Raw genomic sequence first — 13,215 nt, 5'->3', positions numbered from 1 at the left:
AGGGGGTTCAAGGGTCAACTCTATAATCAAAGAGTTAACAGAGACAAAAAAAATTTCAGAAGGTAAAGAATACATTTACCTTATTTTCTTCTAGAAATTTTAACTTGACAGAAACATCATTGCGCATTTTATCGTACTTTTCCTTATGTGCTTGGAACAGATGCTGTGATTGCTCAATCTTTGGCAGAGTGTTTGCATCACGTGGTCCAAGATTCAGTTCTTCCAAATCAGTACGATATGCATCATATTCAATTCTGGAAAGAGGAGAATAAGTGAAGCACACTACAAAGACAGTGTGAAGTAAGTTCAGGAGGTGAAGTGGAGCTACCCAACAGTCCCATATTATACATTAATATACAATCATCCTCATACATATTTGATACTTTATGCTTTAAAAATCAAGTATCTTCTTACAAAGAGCTATTAATGTAAGCATGGTGGTGGGGGAGCTACTTTTTTTAGAGGAAGGGGGGACTGCCTCTTAATCTCATTAACTCTTCCTTTTCAAGCACAGTATCAACTGACAAGTAAAATTTCCACAATTTAAAAACCAGGTTAGGGACTTCCCTGGTGGTCCAGTGGTTAACAATTCTTGCTTCCAATGCAGGCAGTGCAGGTTTGATCCCCCGTCAGGGAACTAAGATTTCACATGCCACAAAGGCATAGCCAAAAAAAAAGTTAACTTCATCTCTTTAACAGTATGTTTTATTTTACCCAATAGATCCAAAATATTATCACTGTAACACACAATCAGTGTAAAAAATCTGTTAATGAGCTACTGCACTTTTGGGGGATGGCAGACTGAGTCTCTGAAATCCACTGTTTAAAGTTTCCATCACGTCTCAATTCAGGTTTGTCACTTCACGCGCTCCACGGACACCTGTGCTGGGTGGCTCCCGCACGCACAGCACAGCTGCAGGTGGGCGTCCACAACATCAGGATTCAGAGTGTGACCACGGCTCTCCCCTGGAGCACTTCATCACCTCCTGCTCCCTGAGATGCCTCCCCCTAGTGCTCTCTCACCATGAAACCTGACACAGTTACCCCAGAACTGTCACTGCACGACCCCACTCCTCACCACGCCTCTGTCAGAGCAGCCAAGTAGGTACGGCATTGCTTTGCTCTTTAAACAGTGATTATGCAGTAGTGTCTACTGTTCAGTACTCAGACAGCAAACACAATCACATAAAACTAACTAAACTGATCACATGGACCACAGCCTTGTCTAACTCAATGAAACTATGAGTCATGCTGTGTAGGGCCACCCAAGACAGATGGTCATGGTGGAGAGTTCTGACAAAACGTGGTCCACTGGAAAGGGGAATGGCAACCACTTCAGTATTCTTGCCTTGAGAATCCCATGAACAGTATGGAAAAGATATGACATTGAAAGATGAACTCCCCAGCTCTGTAGGTGAACAGAGAAACAACTCAAGAAAGAATGAAGAGATGGAGCCAAAATAAAAACAATACCCAGTTGTGGATATGACTGGTGATGGAAGTAAAGTCCAATGCTGTAAAGAGCAATACTGCAAAGAAACCTAGGATGTTAGATCCATGAGTCAAGGTAAATTGGAAGTGGTCAAATAGGAGATGACAAGAGTGAACATCAACATTTTAGGAATGGACCAGAATGGGTGAATTTAATTCAGATGACCATTATATCTACTACTACTGTGGGCAAGATCCCTTAGAAGGAACTGGATTGGCCCTCATAGTAAACAAAAGAGTCCAAAATGCAGTTTTTGGGTGCAATCTCAAGAACGACAGAATGATCTCTATTTGTTTCCAAGGCAAACCATTCAATATCACAGTAATCCAAGTTTATGCCCCAACCACCAATGCTGAAGAAGCTCAAGTGGAATGGTTCTATGATGACCTACAAGATCTTCTAGAACTAATACCACAAAAAGATGTCCTTTTCATCATAAGGGACTGGAATGCAAAAGTAGAAAGTCAAGAGATACCTGGAGTAACAGGTAAATTTGGCCTTAAAGTACAAAATGAAGCAGGGCAAATGCTAACAGAGTTATGCAAAGACAACACACTGGTGGTAACAAACACCTTCTTCCAACAACACAAGAGATGACGCTATACATGGACACCGCCAGATGATCAATACTGAAATCAGACTGATTATATTCTTTGCAGCTGAAGATGGAGAAGCTCTACACAGTCAGCAAAAACAAGACTGGGAGCTGACTGTGGCTGAGATTATGAACTCCTTATTGCCAAATTCAGATTTAAATGGAAAAAAGCAGGGAAAACCACTAGACCACTCATGTATGACCTAAATAAAATCCTTTACAATTACACAGTAGAAGTGACAAATAAATTCAAGGGATTAGACCTGATAGAGTGCCTGAAGAACTATGGACAGAAGTTCATGACATTGTATAGGAGGCAGGGATCAAGACCATCCCCAAGAAAAAGAAATGCCAAGAGGCAAAATGGGAATCTGAGGAGGGCTTACAAACAGCTGTGAAAAGAAGAGAAGCTAAAGGCAAAAGAGAAAAGGAAAGATATATACATCTGAATGCAGAGTTCCAAAGAATAGCAGGGGGAGGTAAGAAAGCCTTCCACAGTGATTAATGCAAAAAAATAGAGGAAAACAATAGAATGGGAAAGACTAGAAATCTCTTCAAGAAAATTAGAGCTATCAAGGGAATATTTCATGTAAAGATGGGCACAATAAAGGACAGAAATGGTATGGACCTAACAGAAGCAGCAGATATTAAGAAGAGGTGGCAAGAATACACAGAAAAACTATACAAAAAAGATCTTCATGACCCAGATAATCACGATGGGTTTGATCACTCACCTAGAGCCAGACATCCTGGAATGTGAAGTCAAGTGGGCCTCGGGAAGCATCACTATGAACACAACTAGTACAGGTGATGGAATTCCAGTTGAGCTTTTTCAAATTCTAAAAGATGATACTGTGAAAGTGCTGCACTCAATATGCCAGCAAATTTGGAAAACTCAGCAGTGGCCACAGGACTGGAAAAGGTCAGTTTTCATTCCAATCCCAAAGAAAGGCAATGCCAAAGAATGTTCAAACTACCGCACAATTACACCCATCTCACATGCTAGCAAGTAATGCTCAAAATTCTCCAAGCCAGACTTCAACAGTACATGAACCATGAACTTCCAGATGTTCAAGCTGGATTTAGATAAGTAAGAGATCAAATTGCCAACATCCACTGGATCATAGAAAAAGCAAGAGAATTCCAGAAAAACATCTACTTCTGCCTCAATGATTACGTAAAGCCTTTGCCTGTGCGGGTCACAACAAACTGTGGAAAATTCTTCAAGAGATGGGAATACCAGACCACCTGACCTGCCTCCTGAGAACTGTGTGCAGGTCAAGAAGCCAACAGTTAGAAGTAGACATGGAACAATGGACTGGTTCCAAATTGGGAAAGGAGTATCTCAAGGGTATATATTGTCACTCTGCTTATTTCATTTATATGCAGAGTACATCATGAGAAATGATGGGCTGGATGAAGCATAAGTTGGAATCAAGACTGCCAGGAGAAATATCAGTAACTTCAGATACGCAAATGACACCCCCATTATGGCAGAAAGCAAAGAGCAATAAAGAGCCTCTCGATGAACGCAAAAGAGGACAGTGAAAAAGTTGGCTTAAAACTCAACATCAGAAAACTAAGATCATGGCATCCGGTCCCATCTCTTCATGGCAAATAGATGGGGAAACAGTAGAAACAGTGACAGACATTATTTTCTTGGGCTCCGAAATCACTGCAAATGGTGACTCCAGCCATGAAATTAAAAGATGCTTGCTCCGTGGAAGAAACATGACAAACCCAGACAGCATATTAAAAAGCAAAGACATTATTTTGCCGACAAAATTCCAATCGAGTCCAAGCTATGGTTTTTCCAGTAGTCATGTATGGATGTGAGAGTTGGACCATAAAGAAAGCTCAATTGATGAACTGATGCTTTTGAACTGCAGTGGTGGAGAAAACTCTTGAGAGTCCCTTGGACTGCAATGTGATCAAACCAGTCAATCCTAATAGGAAATCAACCCTGAATATTCACTGGAAGTACTGATGCTGAAGCCAAATACTTTGGCCATCTGATGGGAAGAACTGACTCCTTAGGATGAGATGGTTGGATGGCATCACCAACTGGATGGACATGGGTCAGAGCAAGTTCCAGGAGGTGGTGAGGGACAGGGAAGCCTACCGTGTTGCAGTCCAAGTGGTCGCAAAGAGTCAGACACGACTGGGCAACAACACAGGAAGCAACAAAGTGATCTCGAATTTAATCAAAATCAGCACCACAAACTTATGCCCTAAAACTAAAGCTCTTTATTAAACTATCTACAGTACAATTTGTATCTCCTGTTTTGGGAATTAAACATACTCTATAATGTATATATGACTCGAGAAAGAACATGATTCCCTCACACCAAGCCCAATTTATTCTCAACTCATATTGAATTTAATAAATTTCATCTTTCAAGGTCAAAAGCATATCATTGGTTCATTCATCATACAATTCACCCAACAAATACTAAGTGCTAACTTTGTAAGTTTCAGGCACTGTGCTAGAAACAAAGACTTTGTCTACCATCTTCACAGCTTATCTTCAAGAAGTTAATAGTCTAGATAGATGGAGAGAAGCTCTTAAACAACTACAACAAAATGAGATAAGGGATACTGCCACAGGGAAAGGAAGATGGAAATCAAGATGAATTACTTAATCAGGAATCTGAAAAAGCATCTCAGGAGAAAATTAAAACAAGTTTTAAAGGATGGTTAAGAGTTTTTGAGATGGATTGGGGCTGGGAAACTGATAGAGCATTTCAGGAAGAGAACAGTATGCATAAAGGCATAGATTTGTAAGATACCATGAAACTTTGGACAAGTAATTCAGTAACTTACAACCTGAAGCTGGAATAAGATCACAAAAGGAATTAGTTATCAGGCAGGAAGGTAGAATTGAGATTAAGCAGGCCAGACTATAACAAACAAATATGGAACAACAGATTGGTTCAAAATTGGGAAAGGAGTGAGTCAAGGCTATATAGTATCACCCTGCTTTATTTAACTTATATTCAGAGTACATCATGCAAAATGCCCAGGTGGATGAATCACAAGCTGAAATCAAGACTGCGAAGAGAAATATCATTAACCTCAGATATGCAGATGACACCATCCTTATGGCAGAAAGCAAAGAGGAACTAAAGAGCCTCTTGATGAAGGTGAAGGAGAAGAGTAAAAAAGCTGGCTTTAAACTCAACATTTAAAAAACTAATATCATAGTATACAGACCCATCACTTCATGGCATATAGATGAGGAAAAAATGTAAACAGTGGCGGACTTTATTTTCTTGGGCTCCAAAATCACTGCGAATGGTGACTCCAGCCATGAAATTAAAAGATGCTTGCTCCTTGGAAGAAGAGCTATGACCAACCTAGACAGCATATTAAGAGGCAGAGACATTACTTGGCTGACAAAGGTCCATATACTCAAAGCTTTGGTTTTTCCAGTAGTCGTGTATGGATGTGAGAGTTGGGCCATAAAGAAGGCTGAGCGCTGAAGAATTGATGCTTTCGAAGTGTGGTGTTGGAGAAGACTCTGGAGCATCCCATGGACAGGAAGGAGATCAAAGCAGTCAATCCTAAAGGAAATCAACCCTGAACATTCTTTGGAAGGACTGTGCTGAAGCTGACACTTCAATCCTTTGGCCACCTGATGCAAAGAGCTGACTCGTTGGAAATGTCCCTGATGCTGGGAAAGACTAAAGGCAGAAGGAGAGGGGGACAACAAAGGACGAGATGGCTGGATGGCATCACCGACTCAATGGACGTGAGTTTGAGCAAGCTCTAAGAGATGGTGAAGCACAGGGGAGCCTGGCGTGCTGCAGTCCCTGGGAATGCAGGGTCAGACACGACCGAGTGACTGAACGACTGAACAACAATAATACAGGTCATTACCACAGGGATCAGACTGAATTCAGGGACAAGTGATAAAAAGCCATGGAAGAACTGTGATTTGGAAAGTGGCATGTTCTATTTGCTCAGGACAGAAAGATGACTTTAGTGGTAAAGTCATGCATGGAGGATGGACTAGAGTAGATTAAGAAATCAGAAGGAAATCAATTAGAAGACTATGGGCAAAAGAGAAATGAGTCACTGAATTCAGAAGACAATGACCAATGATAGTAAAGCTATAGCGGTGGAGAGTTACTAAAAATTTAGGAGGCGGAACTAATCATGGTAATAGCTAGTTAAATTTCATGGGTTCAATGGTCAAACTGCATGACCACTCTGTTCTTCACTGGCTTCAATGCCTTGAGCTTTTTTCCCCTCTTGCTCTCATTTTCTGCTTCAGAAGTGGGAATAATAATCTAAAAACATATTTTTTCCCCACCAAAACCCATATATACAAAGTACTTAGGACACCTGCTAATAACTAGTATCTATCTAGAGTGCCAAATTAGAAGAGGGATGGACTGAAGCAAACATACTAAAATCAGTAAGAAGTGAGAGAGAAATAAGTAGAACAAAAATAAACAGTAATGTGTGGTGATTTAACATGAAGACAAATATTCTTCATTGCCATGGGTATACTTTTAAATAACAGCAATTAATTTAAACACAAAGTTATAATACTGACATTAATATTTACATCCAGTTTGCAGATGGTGTCAAAGTAAAACTTTCCCTATGAGTTTTCCCTAAGAGCTAAAAGGGCTCACTACCACCAGGAAGTTTTAGAAATATACTAAGTTTTCAAAATGCAACTCTTCACCTCAAGGTTGCCAGTCTGAACTGATTCCATACCAATTAAGTTAGTAATAGTTGGTTACTTTATGCCTTATGTAAAACTTATAGGAAACAGGTGTCCACATCTGAAAAGTTCTGACCACAATTGGCTCCCTTGTTGGTGCTGCTCTGGAGAAGCCTTGAATAGGCTGTTACAAGATTTTCTATGCATGAGGCCCTAGACAGCTAGGAAATACTTGTACGATGCATAATAGGGAGCGTTAAAAGGCCACCCAGACATCTGCCTAAACTGCCACTTTCTGTGCTGATCAAATAGCTGACCCCTGCCCTAAAAGTCAATAAATTCTGGTTTTGACAGAGAAGAAAATTCAGCTACTGAGAAACTTTCAGTCTGGGATTCTTTTTCAATGTTATCCCTCAGTAGGCATCGTTTTAGTGTTACAACTAGTCAATGCCTCAGCTTCTCTAAAAATGGCACAGAAAAGTTAACCACGAAGCTAAGTTTAATGAATGAAATCATATACTGAAATTTCAATATGAGAATAAATTATGGGGTGAGGTCATTATTGTTGATTTTTAAAGTATATACAGAGGTTGTGTAAAGGTTTCCTGATAACCAGCTATCCAGTATATAAAACTAGATTGATAATTTTGTTCAAAAATTTCAAATGAACCTATATTATTGGATAAATTGAGATTTTTTTATATAACATTATACATTAAGTCAGATTCCTCATCATAAGATGTGAAAGCTACTTTTTAAAGTAGATGTGAAGATTTGAGATTAGTCCAATTCAAGTTTGAGGACTGATGATCAAAAATAGAAGGCAGGAGCCCATGGATTTTCATTTGACTTTGAAATCAGTTCCAAGTAAATAAATCACTTAACCTCTAGAGGCTTATTTTCCTCCTTTGCAAATTAAATATAAAATGTTTTGTGCATGATAAGTGACATCCAATGTATTTGTCTTTAATATGGGTTAACATTTTTTAAAAAGTTAGAAATAAATGCTGAAGAGAAAGATATTACATGCTTCAAAAAAAATATACTTTATATTTAAAAATCAGGATAGGTGGACAATTACAAAGTAGACAGAAACTAGATTCACATAGTTCTTAACTGGGATACTTTCAGAACAAAAGAAATTTCAACTTTAAAACTACAGATATTAGAACAATCTTTTAGATTAGAAAATAAGAATGTTTAAAATGATTACGAGATAAAAGGAAGAGTATTCACTATGAACAAATTAGGATACTATGAAAATGAATAGACAGATTCGGAGAAGAAACAGCTTATAGAAATAAAAATAAATATAATAAACATATATCTTTTGAAAAACACAGGCAGCATCCATGAAAGAATTTAAACAGAGATTGGAAAACCAACTACTGGAAATGTTACTGAAGGAAGCCCTACTGAAGGATATTTTATTGAGACATCCCTTCAATGTTACTGAGTGAAATCGTACTGATATAGATTTCTTCATTTTTTCCCATCTTCTGATTTTAATACTATATTACTAAATTCTTCAAACAATAAAGGAAAGTAAAAAAATCAAGTCCAAAAGTTAAATAAGGCACACAGATCCATTTGTGCCCTTCTCCCACCAACAACCACAAGTACTTGTCTTGACCTTCCTTTCCAAGTCATTGAGAATCTGATAAGTTAATACTAAAATGAGAGCTACAAACACAGCACAGGATAGAAGTATCCCTTCTTATGCAAGGATCAGAAGTAAACTTTCCAAAAACAAAATTCTTGACTTCCCGGGTGGTCCAGTGGTTGCCAACATAGGCAATGGGTTAGATCCCTGGTCCAGAAAGATCCCACAAGCCATGGGGCAACTAAGCCCATACACAACTACTGAGCGTGCACTCCAGAGCCCAAGAGTAGCAACTGCTGCAGCCTGCACTCCCTAGAGCCTGTGCTCTGTAACACGAGAAGCCACCACAGTGAGTCCACGCACAGTGAGAGTGCCCCCTGCTCGCCACAACCAGAGGAAACCCACACACAGCAACAAAGACCTAGCACAGCCAAAAAGAAATGAGCAAGTTTTTTAAAAAGAAAAAAATCCCATTTAAAATGGTCAAAAGAAACAAACAAAAACATGAAAAACAGAGCTGAAGTAATCCTAACCAAGGAGGTGAAAGACCTATATGTTGAGAACTATAAAATACTGATAAAGCAACTAAAGATGATTCAAAGAAATGGAAAGCTATTCCATACACTTGGTTTTTAAGAATTAGAATTGCTAACATGGCCATACTACCCAAAGCAATCTACAGATTTAATGTGACTGCTATTAAAATTATCCATGACCTTTTTCACAGAACCAGAACAAACAATCCTAAAACTTGTATGGAACTCCAGAAGACACAGAATTGCCAAAGCAATCCAGAGGAAAAAGAACAAAGCAGGAAGTATAACTTTCCAAGGCTTCAGATAATACTACAAAGCTATAGTAATCAAAACAGCATGGTATTAGCATAAAAATAGACACATGGATCAATGGAACAGAATAGAGAACCCAGAAATAAACACACACACCTATGGTCAATTAATCTTTGGCAAGGGAGGCAAGAACATACAACGGAGAACTGAGTCTCTTCAGCAAACTGGTGTTGGGAAAACTAGAAGGCCTCATGTAAATCAATGAGGTTAGAACACACCCTCACACCACACACAAAATAAACCCAAAACGGCTTAAATACAAGACATGACACAATGAAACTTCCAGAAGAGAACATGGGTAAAACATTCTGACATAAACTGTAGTAATGTCTTCTAGGTCAGTGTCCAAAGGCAAAAGAAATACAAGCAAAAATAAACAAATGAGACCTAATCAAAGTTACAAGCTTTTGCACAGCAAAGGAAACCATAAACAAAATGAAAAGACAACCTACAGACTGGAAGAAAATACTGGTGACCACCGTGACTGACAAGGGCTTAATTTCCAAAATATACAAACAGCTCATACAAATCAATAACAACAACAACAAAAAAAAAAAACCAATCAAAAAATGGGAGAATATCTACATAGACATTTCTCCAAAAACATCCAGATAGTCAACAGGGTCAAGGAAAGATGCTCAACATCTCTAATTATTAGAGAAATGTAAATCAAACCTACAACGAGGTATCACTTCATACCAGTGAGAACGGCCATTATCAAAAAGTCTACCAAAAAAAAGATTCTACAAATAATAAATGCTAGGAAGAATGTGGAGAAAAGGGACCCCTCCTACACTGTTAGTGGGAATGGAAACTGGTACAGCCACTATGCAGAACTACGGATGTTCCTTAAAAAATTAAAATTATTATTCAACCATAAACAATAATGAAGTACTGCCATTTGCAGCAACATAGATGGATCTAGACATTACCATCCTAGGTGAAGTCACACAGAGAAAGACAAATATTACACATCACCTACTTGACAAATAATATCACTTATTTGTGAAATCTAAAAAATGATACAATTGAACATATTTACAAAACAAAAAGAGACTCACAAATTTTGAAAGCAAGTTTATGGTTACCAAAGGGAAAAGTTGGGGAGAAAGAAAAATTGGGAGTATGGATTACCATCCTAGGTGAAGTCACACAGAGAAAAAAGACAAATATTACACATCACCTACTTGACAAATAATATCACTTATTTGTGAAATCTAAAAAATGTTTACAAAACAAAAAGAGACTCACAAATTTTGAAAGCAAGTTTATGGTTACCAAAGGGAAAAGTTGGGGAGAAAGAAAAATTGGGAGTATGGAATTAACAGATACATATCACTGTGTGTGTGTGTGTGTGTGTGTCTGTATGTGTGTGTGTGTCTGTGTGTGTGTGTGTGTGTGTGTGTGTACTGAACTGCTTTACTGCACATCTGAAACTAACAATACTATAAACCAACTACAGGTCAATATAAACAAGAAAATTTCAGGAAAGAGGGTGTGTGTAAAAAGGCAAGCTATTGAAAGAACATGGTAAGAACTTTTTAAAGCTGGAATTGAAGCTATACAAGTGTTTATAAAGTACGAAAATGTTTTGAGCAACTACTATCAATAAAAAAAAACAAAACAGTTAACTTTCCATGTGGTTTGGGCTTTTAGTTAAATAAAGCGTAAGGACATATATGCTTAAGAATAAGCACTCAACTGCAAAAAGACTAGATACATTTAGCACTTCCACAGGCACTTCTCATACCACTAAACTAGACCAAGAGGTTACAAAGTAAAGTTATACATTAAAAAGGTAAAGTTTGTACCATCTTTGGCTATGCTATAAAAAGTATAACAGAAAATAAAGAAATTAAGTGTTCAGAGACAAAAAACTGAAAGGGGACAAAAATGAGTGGGGGAAAAAAACTGGGCCTAGGATCAGAAGTTGAAAGATGCTATCATAGATCTGCTGCATTTTAGACATTTCTAAGCGTCTATTAATATGTATTTTGTTTACCTAACAGGATGGTTATGAGATAGAGAAATCATGTGTGTGTGGAGGTGTGTAAAAAAAGTATGAAAATACTGTATTATAAACCACCATGGGAATACAAGGCAAATAATTTTTGTAAAAAATAAAATCTGGAAGAGTCTGAAGATTGGTTATAATCTGAATAAACCAACATGAAATTATGGAGGCAGAAGTGAGCTTCTATATTCAAAAGCAACTGAAACTGCATCAGGCTGTTGCAGAAGCACTGTGCTGCTTACAGGGAAGCACTATGGCTGAAAAGGCAGGCTCAGGCCAGATTAGACAGGGCATCTGCTATCCACCTGGTGGAAAACAAGGCCCTATGCTCTGCCAAGAAAGCTGGAGCAGGGAGCCCCCCCACCTTCCTAATCCAAACAGGCAGGGTTTGGGCACATGACCAAGGCTCAACTGGATACTCTCCAGACAATGAAGCGAAGTATTCAGGAGCCTTTGGAGTTTCTATTTATGTGAGCTGTAGCAGCATCAAGTACCAGAGGTGCCCAGGCAGCAGAACCCTAATGAGATTCTTCTGAGGCATTATTTTGGCTTTGACTCTTGTTCCTTTCTAGAACTGTTCTCCTGCCTTTTTATTAGCTCTGTGGGCTCTCCTACAACATTCTAATAACACATTCTTTTTCTGTTCATATTGACCAGAGTTGTTGGCAACCCCAAATCTTACCTGAATTATGTATTACCTGTAAAACAAACGATATAATGAAAATCTATACTTACCTGGCACTTTCATACTGTTTCACGGTCATTAATGTATCTTCAATTGTTTTATTCACCAAAGTGTTTACACTGGCAATGAAAAAATTAATGGCTCCTAGAAGAGTCTCTCCATTTTTAGCTAGCAGCTTCTGGGTATCTGCATTATAGCCAAATTCTTCCTAAAACAAAAACAAAAAGTCACCTTAATTTATCCAGCTGTAAATCAGTAAATGTGACTGAAGAAAACCTCAAACACATCACTATTGGGAAAATATTTGATTTAGAAATCTAGCTATAGAAGTTTTTTCTCTCAATGTTTAAATAAATAGGAATCTAAATCACAACTAGCTATACAATTACAAAAAAGTCTAGTAAACCAGACTGTCATTAGCTTAGATGTACAGCTAAAATCAAATAATTTTAAAGTTAAACTACTCTGTACTAGAAAGAATATTTTCATTTCTACGTTTTGTTTCTATTATACTGTAAGCACAGCTGTTAAGAAGAAAAATATAGCAGATTATTAATCAGACAGGCTTTAACTTTCACAACCAAATTAGGTAACAATTGGCTAAGACTTTCAGACATAAAATAGACTACAATTTTTGTGTTTTGACTGAATCTCCCCAAAGTATAAATATTAACAATACACGTTTCTTTGAAAACCTAGTGACCAACTGACTCTCATGCTCAGGTCCATCCGGACAAACGGCTGACGAAGGCTCACTCAACGCCAGTTCTAGTTCATTCTTTCTGAGTAAACTGAGTCTTGGCTTAGCAAACATTACACACGACTCCTTAACATACGGACAGCAAGGACTGACTAAATTTTCAGCAGAGAAAGCTTTCCAGTCTAAATTTGATTAATTAACTGATTATCAGGAACATATCTGACTGAATAAAAACTTTGATCGTATTAATTTTAGAACTGAATATATGAGGTATATCATTTATTTTGAGAATTCTGACTTTGTTAAAAATACTTTTAAATTTCAAGTGAAAAAAAATAAAAGACTATTCTCCAGATTTCTTTTTGGTAATGCAAACAAACAGTGTTTATCTCACTGTTATGTAATTCTTCTAGGCAATGCTGTCATTCTTTTGTTTTCTTATTATCTTACTCATTTTTAACATGGTAGGAAAAAACTGATGAGTAATAATGAAATAATTCCTAAGATGATGAAACAGCAAAATGTCTTCAGATATAGGAAAGTAAGATCATTAAGATCCCATACTGTGTATTTGATCTCCAATGGACTTATATGGTAGTTGCT

General features: G+C 37.7%; 1 protein-coding gene across 7 annotated transcripts in view; it reads right to left on the bottom strand.

Annotated features, from left to right (window-relative positions):
- ARFIP1 (ADP ribosylation factor interacting protein 1) overlaps positions 1-13,215 on the bottom strand; it is a 138,410-nt gene that overhangs the window by 27,803 nt on the left and 97,392 nt on the right. For all 7 annotated transcript variants that reach the window (XM_065904331.1, XM_065904328.1, XM_065904335.1 and 4 more), the window contains 2 exons: positions 11,963-12,120; positions 80-254 (listed from right to left, as the gene is read on the bottom strand). In XM_065904331.1, coding sequence (XP_065760403.1) covers positions 80-254; positions 11,963-12,120 — 333 coding nt within the window. The remainder of the gene's footprint in view (positions 1-79; positions 255-11,962; positions 12,121-13,215) is intronic.

This window comes from Muntiacus reevesi, chromosome 13 (assembly GCF_963930625.1).
Source record: "Muntiacus reevesi chromosome 13, mMunRee1.1, whole genome shotgun sequence".
NCBI lineage: Eukaryota > Metazoa > Chordata > Mammalia > Artiodactyla > Cervidae > Muntiacus > Muntiacus reevesi.
The sequence above is the reverse complement of the archived record's forward strand: the minus strand, read 5'-3'. Positions and strand labels throughout refer to the sequence as shown.